Consider the following 15,429-nt stretch of genomic DNA (forward strand, 5'->3'; position numbering starts at 1 on the left):
GACAGCAGGAACAAGTGTTCACATGTGAATTACAATCTGTCCATTAGGCTACAGATCACTTTAGGGAAACCCTGGTTGAAATGATAAAAAACAATGCATTTATAAAGCACATTCTGTGGGCCAGGGATTATTCTACACACACTTTACATTCACGAATTCCTTTGATCCTCCTGCAACCAGGGAGAATAGATGCTATTATCCTCAGAAATGGAGAAACTGAGGCACAGAGAGGTTAAATATAATAGCTCCAGGGCCCACATCTGGTAAATGGTAGGGCCAGAATTTAATCCCAGCAACCTGACTCTGGTAACCAAGTATATAACCGGGAGTCTCCAGTGCCTATAAAAGATACTTGCATAATCCCATAATCTGATAAAAATTCAAAAGGTAATTATAGGGCACGCAGAGGAGGACACATTGAAAGGAAAGGAGAAGGGAATTGAAAATAGGAGGGGAACGGAAAGTCCTAATGATGAGGGGGCAAACGAGAGGAGAACCCAGCTCGAACCAAGTTTCCTGAAAGAGGAAAACCCCCCCATTACGCAATGGCTGGCCAGTCGTGGTGGAGCAGAACTAACCACGGCTGGGCTCGGAGAAACTGCCGCGCAGTCCTCCAGGGATGCCTGATCCCGAGATTATGGAGCTGGGACTGGCTCTTTGAGGGGCTATACCTTTTTTGCCCAAGCGATGTTGCCCTTGAACTTTTTCCTTCTTGGACTCCGAGGGGAAACAGAGACTGGTTTTCCTCAAGGTCTGGAGCCTGGGCCGTACTTTGAGGTTTGGCGGCTCGTGAATCCAAGCATGCTTGAGGGCCTGGTCAGGGGTCATGCGAAGAGAAGGCTCCCAGCTACACACCAACAAAGCCCAGCACTGGTTAGGGTTTTATTTCCCTTTTAAATAATGAAGTATTTTCAAAGACCCCAATAAAGAACCTAAGTAAGATATCAGAAAAGTGGTTCAGGAGTTCCCGTCGTAGCTCAACAGTTGACAAACCTGACTAGTGTCATGAGGACGAGGGTTCGATACCTGGCCTCGCTCAGTGGGTTAAAGATCCAGCATTGCCATGAGCTGTGGTGCAAGTCACAGATGCTGCTCGGATCCTGCGTTGCTGTGGCTGTGGTGTAGGCCGGCAGCTGCAGTTCTGATTTAACCCCTAGCCTGGGAACCTCCATGTGCCGCAGGTGCGGTCCTAAAAAGACAAAAAGAAAAAGTGGTTCATTTTCCAAGAACCCATTTGAGCTGTAACTCAAAGATATAAAGCAGAGATGATGACATACAATTTAAAAGTACCTGGAGAGTTCCCATCATGGCTCAGATGAAACGAATCTGACTAGTAACCATGAGGACACAGGTTCGATCCCTGGCCTCACCCAGTGGGTTAAGGATCCAGGGTTGCCATGAGCTATGGTGTAGGTTGCAGACATTGCTCAGGTCCCGCGTTGCTGTGGCTATGGCCTAGGCTGGCAGCCACAGCTCTGATTCAACCTCTAGCCTGGGAACTTTCATATGCCTTGGGTGCAACCCTAAGAAGACTAAATAAAGAAATAAATAGAAGTACCTGGAGGCAACTGAAAATGATCTTTTTGGAAAATGTAAGGAAAATCTTGGAGCCCAAGACTTCCAGAGTTTCTAGAAATTCCCTTACAAGAAATATTATAGAAAATCTAAACCAGTGGGATTTAGGGTTTAGTAAACTAAGACTGTCAAACAGATGCTTAATATCAATTCCCAAACTATGAATTTGGATCTCCAACTATATCACAAAGAACATTATTATAGAATGCTAGAATATTAAGATCATACGGGGACCATGTTATAATCCAGCCAAACTTCTAGTGCACTAACAAAACACATCTGACTGAACACCCATCACGGAATCGCCTTGCCATTCTTGAGTAATTTTAATGACAAGGCACTAACTCAGAACCAGCTATTCCAGTTTTGAAAAACTCCAATTCTTTAAAAGTTCTTCATTTTTATTAAGCCGAAATTCACTTAGGAACTTTTACCCTCGTAAGTTTGACCCAGTCCAAATTCTATCCACTGGCATCATGCAGAACAAGATAACTAATCCATCTTTTATGTTACAACTCCTTAACTATTTGCAGACATTTTTACATGACTACTAATCATTAATCACATGGTATGATCAATCCCTTCCTAGGTAGGAAATCTCAGCTGTTAGCGACTGGTGTCCTGGGAATAGATCCTAACTGCAGCAAGATGGCAGAGTCTAATATTCTAGATTCATTGAGGTCTAAACAACTCAAGTTCCTAGTTCTTTGTCAAATGAACTGCTGTTAAGCTACAACTTCCTCTCCTGAGCTCCGAGAGTTAGCCTAAAATATCTAGACATAGAAATTTACATTTACCTCCATTAAATCTGACCCCAAACTTTCAGTCTCTTATTCCAAAGATTTGCTAATTAGCCAAATACAGATTGAGAAAGCAACATGCCCCATTAGCTTGACTGCCTTTTGCAAGGTGTGGCCAACCAGCCCTTTGCACCAGAAAGGATGGTCTAAGCTGTTTCTGTATAACTCACCACCGTCTCAGTAATATTCCTCTCCCTAGTTAATGTCCATTCATTCTGTGGCCTAGGCAAGAGGCTGGGGTGGGTGGCGGGTCACCAGGGGGTACAGGATCCTTCTCCAGCTCCATTTTTCAGATGGGTAGCATGATCTCCCCACCCCGACGGGGAAAAGTTCCCTGATGGTTTCTATTCTGAGCTAGTACCTAAATTCCAGATGCACAAAAGCCAGAAGAGTAGAATTTTGTAAAACACTCCATCCCACTGGAAGAAATGAGAGAACATAAAAATATGGTCTTCCAAAAACACTAACAAACAGGAGTTCCCATCATGGCGAAGCAGAAACAAATCTGACTAGGAACCATGAGGTTGCAGGTTGATCCCTGGCCTCACTCAGTGGGTTAAGGATCCAGCATTGCCATGAGCTGTGGTATAGGTTGCAGACACAGCTTGGATCTGGCATTGCTATGGCTGTGGCGTAGGCCGGTGGCTACAGCTCCGATTAGACCCCTAGCCTGGGGACCACCATGTACTGCCGGTTTGGCCCTAAGAAGACAAAAGACAAAAAAAAAAAAAAAAAAAAAAAAAAAAACCCAAAAAACAAAACTAACAAACGATGGAACTGATATGGCTGGAAGGAAACTTGGGAAAAAACCTGCTCTACAGAAAAAACTGAGGCCAGAGAAAGACACTGACTTGCCCAATGTCACGTGACTAATCTATATGCCACTCAGTGGAGACAGACTTGCATAACCTCTTTAAAATAGGGATAACAGCTAGTATTTTCTAAATATCTTTCTTTCTAATACCAGGTGCTGTTCGAGGTGCTTTATGGGCTGTTATTTTTTTAAACTATGACTTGACTGAAATACAGAATCTAATTTCTAAGATTCAAAGTATGCGTACAGATTCTAAGAAGCTGTACATAATAAATGGTTCTAGATCACCCTTCCCCGGAATTCTCTAGCAGTTAAGGGCCCGGTGTTTGTCACCGCTGTGACGTGAGTTCGATCCCTGGCGTGGGAACTTCTACATGCCCCAGGTGCAGCCTTCCCCCCACCCCCCGCCAAATTAGATAACCCTTCCCCCAACTCCTTAACACAAAAGAATTTAGGCAACAGGTGGGAAAGCATCTTGTAGAATCTAAAGCTCTATGGTCCATGTTGATTATGTTTTATAACTGCCCCCCAGCCCGGTCCCAGCCTTTCACCAGCAAACATGTGGGAAAGTAAAGTATTTAAGAGGAAACCCAGAGGCAAAGACACCCTGGCAAACTCACACCAAACACCTTCTGAGAAAGTCCAGGAAGCTGGTGTCGTAGGTTTTCAGCACCATCGTGAGATCCTTGGAATCCGGGTATCTTTTTTTCCCCCTGTTGTTGGTTATATTTTTAGGAAAACCTTTGGAATCTTTAGAGATACAACATTCTGGGTTTAGTTCCAGGTGTCAAGAGGCATCGGTCACATCACAGCTGTTCATTCAACCACAATGCTTCTCAGAGGGGACTCTGCAGCATTCACACGCGCTGTCCCCTCTCTCCTCCCCCAAACACACTCACAACCTCCATCAGTTTGAAATAACCATGTGCAAATTATCCAATGAACATAATTTGCTTTTACAAACAACTTTCCCTCCTATTTGGTATGTTTTGAGCCTCCTTCCCACTGCCTCCTGCCTGAGTCAATAAACAGTTTTCAATGGTTTAACAGTAACTAATTGAAAATAATAATGATAATTATCATGATGATGATGATGATAAAAATAAATCTGAAGTGATAAAAACATACTGTCCATTCTTGGGTTATCTATGCCCTTTGTTCCTTCCTCATTAACCCCAAAACCTGAGCATTTGGGACACCCATAGGGAATAACAAGAAAGTCATTTTGGGAGAAAAACTTGGTTTCAGAGCTCAGGTACATGCAACACAAGAAAATTAATCTCATGCAACTTTAAGTCACATAAACATTTTGGCCATGATTGGAAAGATCAAACTTGGTTGGTTGCTTAAGACACAGCTTGGACTGACTTTCTTCAGCCATTTCCACTGATGAAAGCCCTCACCAAATAAATGATCAGTCATTGCTGAAAAGAAGCCCTCCAGACAGCTCCAAAGGTGGCCCAAGAATGCTTAGTGCAATGCTATGAAGGCAGGGCCACTCATTTGGGCCTCTAGGTCCTGGTGAACGTGTTCAGAAAGCTGACTACTTATGCTCGCACCTTGTAAATCTGCATGGAAGTGGGTCGATGGGTATATATACACAAACAATTTATACATTCACACAGTAGAAATCTCACAAAAACCAAATTTCATATAATGGATATTCTAGAAGGTACATAATGAATGCTTCTAATTATTGTTGCAATCAATGCAATTTGCGGGGCATCCAACAGAACACTTCTTACTGAATTCCTGGAAGAGCCCATGAATGTGTGTATGTGTGTATATCCATACACAGGTATCCGTCTGTTTATAAGATAAAAATGGGCTGAGGGTTACCGCATAGGAAATAAGTCCTATGAACGCATACAAATGCCCACTTGCTTTCTGATTGTGGTACCAGTGAGCCCAGTTTATCCTGTATTGTCTTTCACAAATGACCCAAGAAGAATCAGGCTCATGGCTTACAAATAACATAGCTCCTACAGTCATCCTTTCCCCAGCTCTCTGATCCACCCCAATACCTCATTTTTCCTTCTAGCGCCCAGGGCACTTACATATCTCACAGCCCCCGAAGCAACATCCCTTTGCTGCTAATGAAGGGTATTAACTAGGAATGGCTGGGGCGGAGGGTCTGTTGGCAGTCCAGACCTGGAGAAGGGACAGCCAAGAACCGAAGTGGACATCATGTTTCCCAAACTCACCTCCTCATAAGAATTACAAGGCGCTGTTGTAAAAAACAGACTCCTGGGTTCCACCCCAAACCTACTCTATCATAGATTATACAAGAGAATTATGGGAATTAGCATTTTTGCCAAGAACCCAAATTCTTCTTTTTTTTTTTTTTTTTCTTACAGCCGCATTTGCAGCATATGGAAATTCCGGGCTGGGGTCCAATCAGAGGTGCAACAATAGATCTAAGCAGCATTTTCAACCTATGCCACAACTCGTAGCAACACGGGATCCTTAACCCACTGAAAGAGGCCAGGGATCAAACCTGCATTCTCATAGAGACAACATCAGGTCCTTAACCTGCTTAGCCACAGTGGGAACTCCCCAAGCGATTTTTTTTTTTTTTTTTTTTTTTTTTTTTTTTGCCTTTTCTAGGGCCACTCCTGCAGCATATGGAGGTTCCCAGGCTAGGGGTCTAATGGGAGCTATAGCTGCCAGCCTACACCACGGCCACAGCAACATGGGATCCAAGCCGCGTCTGCGACCTACACCACAGCTCATGGTAACGCCAGATCCTTAACCTGCTGAGGGAGACCAGGGATTGAACCCGCAACCTCATGGTTCCTAGTCGGATTCATTAACCACTGAGCCATGACGGGAACTCCCCAAGTGATTCTTTTTTTTTTTTTTTTCCAAGTGATTCTTATAATCAGATGAAGTTTGGGAAACACTAAACAGTCTGCTGGTTCCAGTAAAGTCCTTTCTTACCGAAACCTCATCACTATTCTGCAGCCCAGTGCTGGTGATAAAAGACAGGCCCTCTATGAAATGGACATATGGATGTCTTTGGTACCCACTTACCAAAGTGCCCTGTATGCCCTTCCTTTTGATCCCTGAAGTACACATCTCTTTTCAAGATGTGACTCATCCCACAATGTCTTTGTCTAGCAGGAGGGAACCCCAATGTTCCTACTTGCCTTTCCCCAAATCCTTCGAAATCTAGGCTGAATGGGAAAAGAATATTTGAGGTTAAAAGGTCACTTCCGGAGGGCCAGAGTGGATTTTTCTACATGGGCTACCTTATCTTCCTATGGTTCTTTAGAGGGATTTTAGATCTGGGACTAACTCCATCTTCGGCTGTATAGTGGCCTGGAAGCCTGCCTCTGTGGGACCTTGTTGATCCACCTGTGCATCCTGGACCGCACCACTCGGCTGGAAAGGCAGGGGATCATAAAATCCAGAGCCTGGGAATTGTGATGGTGGGGGTGAGCTTGCATGGGGACCGTGGAGAGGGCTTCGTTCTAGCAAGGAGGCAGATTCCTAAACATAATCGGCAAGCCACAGCCCACCCACAGCAACGCTGTCCTGAGGGCCCTTGCTTATCTATTCTAAACCAAAGTAGCAATGAACCTGGAGTAGTAAAGGGACTGGGGCATCATGAGAATTTTGGCAGGGAAAAAATAAGGCTCCACTAATGAGAGAATGTAGCAATAGAATTTCCCACTATTCTTGCAAAGTAACTTCTGATCTTTGATTTCCCTGCACAGTGCATAGTGTGAACAGACAGACAAGCTGCTTGGGGAGACAGAGTTTATAGAAGAGGGTGGAATTGTAATCTTTTGGGGTTTTAAGAGCTGCTGACAGATCTTCTGAGCAGGCACCTGATCATTCTCAGGATCCTGCACATTTTCACTGCCAAGACCTCATCCCTGCATGACTCCCCCAACCCACCTCCGGCATGCACTGGGTACCACTTCTCAGCATCCTGTCACTTTTCTGAAAGCAACTCCTAAGCACAGCCTGTCTTTTGGGGTGGGGCCAAGTGGAAGAGCATCAAATGGGGTTTAGCCTAGAAAGGTGTCTTAAAGGGCTGTGAAATCTAATCAGCCACAGTGGGAACAAGACGGTCGGTCAGACCTAGGACTCACCAAAGAACGTCTGTCTCCTGGAGGCCGTCTGGATGAAGCGGGTTGGCGGCAGGCCTAGCACCTGCAACAAGGACAAAGCAGTGGGTTCACTCTCCTGGAGCCAGGACTGCTAGGGTGGGGTGGCACTTTGGCCAAACGCTGCCTCCAGAGATAAAGACCCGGGATGTTAAGTGGTGCTCTCAAGCCAGTGGCAGAGCAGGCCCTGGGCCTTGACCCTTATTCCACGGCCTTTTCAGTATCCTGAGCATCCATATCGCCCACACTGCTCTTTTTTTTTTTTGCTATTTCTTGGGCCGCTCCCGCGGCATATGGAGATTCCCAGGCTAGGGGTCCAATCGGAGCTGTAGCCACCGGCCTACACCAGAGCCACAGCAACGCGGGATCCGAGCCGCGTCTGCAACCTACACCACAGCTCACGGCAACGCCGGATCGTTAACCCACTGAGCAAGGGCAGGGATCGAACCCACAGCCTCATAGTTCCTAGTCGGATTCGTTAACCACTGCGCCACGACGGGAACTCCTTTTTTTTTTCTTTTTTTTTTTTTTCTTCTTAGCTGCCGGTCTATACCACAGCCACAGCAACTCGGGATCTGAGCCGTGTCTGTGACCTACACCAAAGTTCACGGCAACACCAGATCCTTGACCCACTGAGCGAGGCCAGGGAACAAACTCACATCCTCATGGATACTAGTCGGATTCTTAACTCCCTGAGGCACAACAGGAACTCCTCCCACACTGTTCTAAACAGGCATCTGCACCAACTAGGCAGCCACTCTTGATGGCAGGCAAATCTCACCGGCAGGATGAATAAACCCGTGTACCTGCTGACCACCCATAATTAAGGGGTGACATATCCCAGCTGGGGGGGGGGATGGGAAGGAAGGAGAACAGGGGGAGATGGAAATCACCAGATGGGCATCAAACCACAAAATGACAATATACCTTCTAGAAGAAAACTGTGGCACTTTCCCCATTGTAACCTATAAGCTGCACAGAGAGAGGGGAAGGACAGGTGTTCGCCTCAGCCCAGGGCCGTCCTTGCAGCTGGGCTCCCAGCCACGTCCCTATGTGACCCTTCCCTCCTGCTCCTCTGCCTCATTGACTGAGGTCAGGAGGAAGCTGAATCAGCTCTGGGGCAGTAGGAACTGTTCCCCAAATCCCACAGCCCCATTCTCCTCAGCACTGGAAGCAGCAGTGGTCCGGGGCTGCTTCATTAAATGGTCCACCATCAGCCTTAGAAGCCATGGACTCTGGGCCCCTCATTTTACAGAGATTCAGGGCAGGGGAGTGACTGGCCAAAGAGAAGAATCAGGATAAGCCTCCAGGCTGACGGACCCCCGGGTCAGTGTTTATCCCACCACAGCTATCCTTTATAGCTACTATTACCTAAGTTATTTTAATACTTTATTATCAATTTCAACCATGAGGTGAATCTCTATATATTTAATAATTCTCAAGGATGTATGTATCTCTCCAATCATCTTTGACTTTAAGGCAATCTAGAAAGTAGAAATTTGGGGTGATGGATAGGTAGAGAGAGAGAGAGGGAAGGAAGGAGGGAGAGATTAGCTATATCCTTATTCACAGTCAAAATATCTTTAACAGAAATATAGATCAGTGGAACAGGACAGAAAGCCCAGAATTAAACCCACGCATCTACAGTCAACTAATCTATGACAAATCAGACAAGAATATACAATGGAGAAAAGACGGTCCCTTCAACAAGTGGTGCTGGGCAAACTGGACAGCCACATGTAAAAAGAATGAAATTAGAACGCTTCCTAACACCATACACAAAAATAAAATGGATTAAAGACCTAGATATAAGACAAGACACTATAAAATTCTTAGAGGAAAACATAGGTCAAACACTCTCCGACATAAACCACAGCAATATCTTCTCAGATCCACTTCCTGGAGTAGTGACGATAAAAACAAAAATAAACAAATGGGACTTAAATAAAGTTACAAGTTTCTTCACAGCAAAGGAAACCCTAAACAAAACAAAGACAACACACAGAATGGGAGAATATTTGCGAGTGAAGTGACTGACAAGTGATTAATCTCCAAAATTTATAAACACCTTCTGCAGCTCCATACCAAAAAAACAAACAACCCCATCAAAAAATGGGCAGAAGCTCTAAACAGACAACATACCGATGGCCAGAAACACATGAAAAGACGTTCAGCATCACAGTCAAAATATCCTTCTTCACTGGGAAAATGCTAACATATGAAATTTCCAATTTTTAGGATTGTCTTCTCTTTTGTCTACTTTAGCTTCAAAGCAAGATGGCTTTAAGTAAAAGAATAGTTGGAGTTTCCGTGGTGGTGAAGTGGAAACTAATCTGACTAGGAACCATGAGGTTGCGGGTTCAATCCCTGGCCTTGATCAGTGGGTTAAGGATCTGGCATTGCTGTGAGCTGTGGTGTAGGTCGCAGACACGGCTCAGATCTGGAGTTGCTGTGGCTGTGGTGCAGGCCAGCAGCTGTAGCTCCGGTTCAACCCCTAGCCTGGGAAACACCATGTGCCTTGGGTGTGGCCCTGAAAAGACAAAAGACAAAAAAAAAAAAAAAGAATAGTAGGCATAATAATCATACGAGAGTCTTGGTAAAATGTTTTCACTGGGAGGTAGTCTTTCCAGAAAGTTAAGAGGGTAACTAATGACGGAACAGCATATAGATCTCAATGGGTGTTGTGTCACTCTGGTTTTGAGATTCTTTTGAATGTATCCAAAAGATGGGTACAGAGTTGTGTTTGAAAAATGTCACTATTCACTATTGAAAATGTCACTATTCACTACTGAAAATGTCACTGTTCATTTTTTGTTCATAAAAATGTCAATTTGCTGGAAATCACATCCTTTGCAACTACTTACATTTATGATAAAAATGTGAGATGTCAACTCAAAAGTGTACATCATTTCAAAATCTCCAACCCCCCCCCCCAAAAAAAGGACACAGGCCACTGTCCTGCAGCGAGTCCACGGGCCCGGCAGCTGACGGCGGAGGTTGCGGATGCTGAGCTCGGCGTCTGGCGCGCAGCCTGCCCCCCTCACCTCCATGATGCAGGCCAGCTGCTCCACCTCGTTCTCCCCCGCGAACAGGGGGTAGCCCGTGTACAGCTCGGCCATGATGCAGCCCAGGCTCCACATGTCAATGGCCATGTTGTAGGGGTGGCCCAGGATCACCTCCGGGGATCTGTAGAACCGGCTTTGGATGTAGGTGTAGACTGCAGGGGAAAGGAGGAGAAGCCTTGGGTAGAAGCCTCCTCTCCAGAGCACGCTGTTCCCCTGAGGCTTCTCGGGAGGGTGGACAACAACTAAGACGCCCCCGGACTTCACCCGCTGGGCTTTGGGACCAGCACTTAGGAGTCACCATCTGTATCCAACCTCTTCATAGCCTCAGGGCGACCTGATTATTATGGAGGGATCGTTATCCTCATGTTATTTTTTTTTAAGATTTTTATTTTTTCTATTCGAATTGATTTACAATGTTCTGTCAATTTCCGCTGTTCAGCAAAGTGACCCAGTCATATTATTTTTCTCACATTATCCTCCATCATGTTCCATCACAAGTGACTAGATATAGTTATAGATATATTATCTATATATATACAGATAGGTAATAGATATATTATTCTTCATCATGTTCCATCACAAGTGACTAGAGTTCCCTGTGCTATACAGCAGGATCTCATTGCTTATCCCCTCCAAATGCAACAGTTTGCATCTACTAACCCCAAACTCCCAGCCCATCTCACTCCCTCCCCCTCCCCCTTTTATCCTCATGTTATTGATAAAGAACTCGGAAGTGGAGTCGCCTTATGGTGTGGCGGGTTAAGGATCCAGTGTTATCACTGTAGTGGCTCAGGCCGCCACTGTTGTGTGGGTTCTGTCCCTGATCTGAGAACTTCCACATGCCTTGGGCATGGCCAAAAAAAAAAAAAAAAAAAAAAAAAAAAAAACTCTAAAGTAAGCATTGTTCTAGGAAAGTAAATTTGTCCAACACGATTTATCAGAAGGAAGCATAAGACTAATAATAAAGCCAAGTTTTCAGACTGTACAATTAAATTTGGGAGTAGACATCTGAAAGTATTGTGATTTGGCAAGGGAAGCAGTATATCAAAATTGAAAAAGAATAGAGTTCCCGTCGTGGCGCAGTGGTTAACGAATCCGACTAGGAACCATGAGGTTGCGGGTTCGATCCCTGCCCTTGCTCAGTGGGTTAACGATCCGGCGTTGCCGTGAGCTGTGGTGTAGGTTGCAGACGCGGCTCGGATTCTGAGTTGCTGTGGCTCTGGCATAGGCCGGTGGCTACAGCTCCGATTCGACCCCTAGCCTGGGAACCTCCATATGCCGCGGGAGCGGCCCAAGAAATAGCAACAATAACAACAACAGCAAAAAAGACAAAAGACAAAAAAAAAAAAAAAAAAAATTGAAAAAGAAGCATGCAAAATGCATAATTTTAAAAAGTAGGAGTCCCCTGGTAGCATGGCAGTGAAGGATTTGGCGTTGTCACTGTTAGGACTCAGGTTCAATCCCTGCCCTGGGAACTTCTGCATGCCGAGGGCATGGCCCTAAAAAAATAAAATAAAATAAGGTAAAATGTATATTCATATATCATGTGCATGTGCTGCATAATGTAAAGGATAGAAAGAAAAGCTCAGCAAAACCTTGGCAGACGTGGAGGTACAGAAGACAGTATTGTAGGCAGCCTAGATTTTACAGATGAGATGAAAGTTGGAGAAATGGGGCATTATAGTTATTTCTCTACACTGCTAATTGGTTACCTAGATGGGGGCAGAGCAGGGATTCTGTAGTCACTTCTTTGGTGTTTGAATGGGTTACAGTAAGGTTGTAGCAATTTTTTTTTTTTTGTCTTTTTTGGGCCACATCCACAGCATATGGAGGTTCCCAGGCTAGGGGTCGAATTGGAGTTGTGGCCACTGGCCTACACCACAGCCACAGCAACTTGGGATCCAAGCCGCATCTGCAACCTACACCACAGCTCACAGCAACACCAGATCCTTAACCTGCTGAGCAAGGCCAGGGATTGAACCTGCATCCTCATGGATGCTAGTCAGATTCATTTCTGCTGAGCCACAACAGGAACTCCAAGGATGTAATAATTTTGTGATCTAAAACAAAGATTTAATAAAAATGACTTTTATACCCTTTCTGCTTCCAAAAATGGGCTTAAGGCATTTTGCAATTGAAGTACAAACATATAGGATAGTGGTTTTTTTTAATTTCTTTAATTAAAAAATTTTTTTATGGTTGCACCTATGGCATATGGAAGTTTCTGGGCCAGGGACTGAATCCAAATTGCAGCTGCCACCTACACCACAGCTGTCGCAATGCTGGATCCTTTAACCCACTGCGCTGGGCTGAGGATCAAACCTTTGCCTCCACGGGGACCCCAGCCACTGTAGGTGGGTTCTTCATCCACTGTACCACAGTGGGAACTCCTAGTTTTTAAAAATGGATTTAACAGAAAAAGATAAGTACAGTATGATTTCACTTATATATGGAATTTAAAAAAAAAATGAACAAAGAAAACAAAACAGAAACAGATTCACAGAGACAGAGAACCACCTGGTGTTCACCAGAGGGAAGGGGTGGAGGTGGGGATGAGTGACGTGGGTGAAGGGGATCGAGAGCTATGACCTTGGGTTTGAAGAGTTCTAAAGTAAATAAGCCACGGAGATGTAACATACAATATAAAGCAATAACTTTGTATGGGGACGGATGGTAATTAAACCTATCATGGCGATCATTCCATAAATGCATGCAGATATCAAATCATTATGTTGTACACTTGAAACTAAATTATATCAAAGGTCAAATAAACGAATATGAGAATAGTTTCCACTTTAATTTCCATTAAAGTGGATTTAATGGATTTATGCACATGACATGTACCATATGCCAGGCACCAGTCCAAGTGCTTGATACTGATTAACCCTTTCTTTCCTTTTTTTGTTTTGTTTTGTTTGCTTTTTGGGGCATATGGAAGGTTGCAGGCTAGGGGTTAAACTGGAGCTGCAGCTCCTGGCCTACACCACAGCTCACAGCAACGCTGGATCCTTAACCCACTGAGAAAGGCCAGGGATCAAACCTGCATCCTCATGGATATTAGTCAGGTTCATAACCCACTGAGCTACAACGGGAACTCCCTGATTAACTCTCTCAATCCTTACAACAACCCTGTGAGTCAGGAGTTATCATCATCCCCATTTTATTTTATTTTATTTTATTTTATTTTGGTTTTGGCCACACTTGCAGCATTCGGAAGTTCCTGGGCCAGGTATCAAACCCACACCACAGCAGTAAGCAGAGACCCTGCTGTGACAACACTGGATCCTTAACCCACTGAACCACATGGAAACTCCACTACTGTCCCTATTTTAAAATGAGGAAACTGAAGGAGTTCCCATCGTGGCTCAGAGGAAACGAATCCGACTAGGAACCATGAGGTTGTGGGTTCGATCCCTGGCCTCGCTCAGTGGGCTAAGGATCTGGCGTTGCCCTGAGCTGTGTGGTGTAGGTCACAGACGAGGCTCAGATCCTGTGTTGCTGTTGCTGTGGCAGAGGCTGGCGGCTACAGCTCCGATTAGACCCCTAGCCTGGGAACCTCCATATGCTCCGGGTGCGGCCCTAAAAAGCAAAATAAATAAAAATAAAAATAAAAATAAAATAAAACGGGGAAACTGAGGCCTACAGAGATGAAATAAATCCCCAAGGTCACTCAGCTATACGTGGCAGAGCTGGGAATTGAATTCAGGCAGTTCAAGTTGAGTATTCATACCCTCCACAGTCTCAATGGTTAATATAAAGATCAAAGGAAGTCAGAAAATATAAAAGGGGGACATGCAAGGATGAGATCATTAAAAATTCAGTTCTGAGCCCCTGGCAGCCAAGATAAATGTTAATAGGTTATAGAGCTTTTGTCTCTGAGGAGAGAAAGCATATGAGTTCTTTGTGGGAGAAATACTGTTTTCTAGCTGGAATTTCTTATGGCATTCATATACAAAAAGATAAGTCTTCCAGAGTGGTTCTGGAAAATATATGGGACTATCCACCTAGTAGTCTGGTATTCTCTTCAGTCCCAGGGAGCTTCCTTTGACACACTGCCACGTGAAAGCTGGCCCCAAAGCCCCTCTTTCCTGCGCCCATAGCACAGCCTGTAAATCTCTCTTGTCCTTGCATCTGTCACGTTATCTTTTTACCTTCCTGTCTCCTCCATCAGGCTGTAAGCAATCTGAGGAGAGGAAATGCTCATTTTTTTTTGTCTAGTATCCAAGACAGTGACCGACACATAGCAGATACTCAACAAATGTTTGTGTTCTCAACATTAAACTTCGTAAAAGCCAAAAGAAAAGGCTCTTACATCAAGTTCAGTGACGGCTGTACAAATACCAGGACTGCTTTCTGGATTCTAGCTTGAGAAAAATACAAAGTCTGGAGAACCTAGGGCTGTGAATGCCCAACTTTAGAATGCCTGTGTTTTCTAAAGTGTAGACTCCTGGGTCCTCCGCCAGAAATTCTGATCTGGTATCTCTGGGGTCAGGCCGCGGAAGCGATGATTTTTCAGGGGCCTCGGGTGACTTAGATGCACATCTAGTTAGGGTTTTGTTTTGTTTCGTTTTTTTGTCTTTTTAGGGCCGCACCTGCGGCATATGGAAGTTCCCAGGCTGGGGGTCGAATCAGAGCTGCAGCTACCAGCCTACACCACAGCCACAGCAACACAGGATCCGAGCCACATTTGCAGCCTATACCACAGCTCACAGCAATACGGGATCCGTAACCCATTGAGTGAGGGCAGAGATCAAACCTGCATCCTTATGCATACTAGTCAGATTCGCTTCTGCTGAGCCCCAACGGGAACTCCCTGTTAGTTTCGGGGCCCAATATTCTTGGATAACTCCAAATCCCTAGGGTATGAGAGCAGCAAAGGAGCCTTATGGTACTTGAGCCAACCTCTGTTTCAGAGACATGAAACAGCTTGTTCCAAATCATATCAGCAATTGCTATGGCTGAGCCCGGACTAGACCCCAGGTGACCTTGGGTGTGAACCATTCATTTCAGTAAAGGAAAGAAATCGCAATAGAGAAATTCAATCCAAGGGACTAGAATGG

The 15,429-nt window shown here is 44.8% G+C and overlaps 1 protein-coding gene across 2 annotated transcripts in view; it reads right to left on the bottom strand.

Moving 5' to 3' along the window:
• DYRK4 (dual specificity tyrosine phosphorylation regulated kinase 4) overlaps nt 1–15,429 on the bottom strand; it is a 54,159-nt gene that overhangs the window by 399 nt on the left and 38,331 nt on the right. For both annotated transcript variants that reach the window (XM_084956930.1, XM_084956931.1), the window contains 4 exons: nt 10,349–10,521; nt 7,290–7,350; nt 3,810–3,939; nt 672–847 (listed from right to left, as the gene is read on the bottom strand). In XM_084956930.1, the coding sequence (XP_084813056.1) occupies nt 672–847; nt 3,810–3,939; nt 7,290–7,350; nt 10,349–10,521 (540 nt within the window). The remainder of the gene's footprint in view (nt 1–671; nt 848–3,809; nt 3,940–7,289; nt 7,351–10,348; nt 10,522–15,429) is intronic.

The sequence above is a fragment of the Sus scrofa genome, chromosome 5 (genome assembly GCF_054392235.1).
Source record: "Sus scrofa isolate SSC_HxYL_T2T_F1_AM1 chromosome 5, Sscrofa_HxYL_maternal_Yorkshire_Landrace_v2.0, whole genome shotgun sequence".
Classification (NCBI taxonomy): domain Eukaryota; kingdom Metazoa; phylum Chordata; class Mammalia; order Artiodactyla; family Suidae; genus Sus; species Sus scrofa.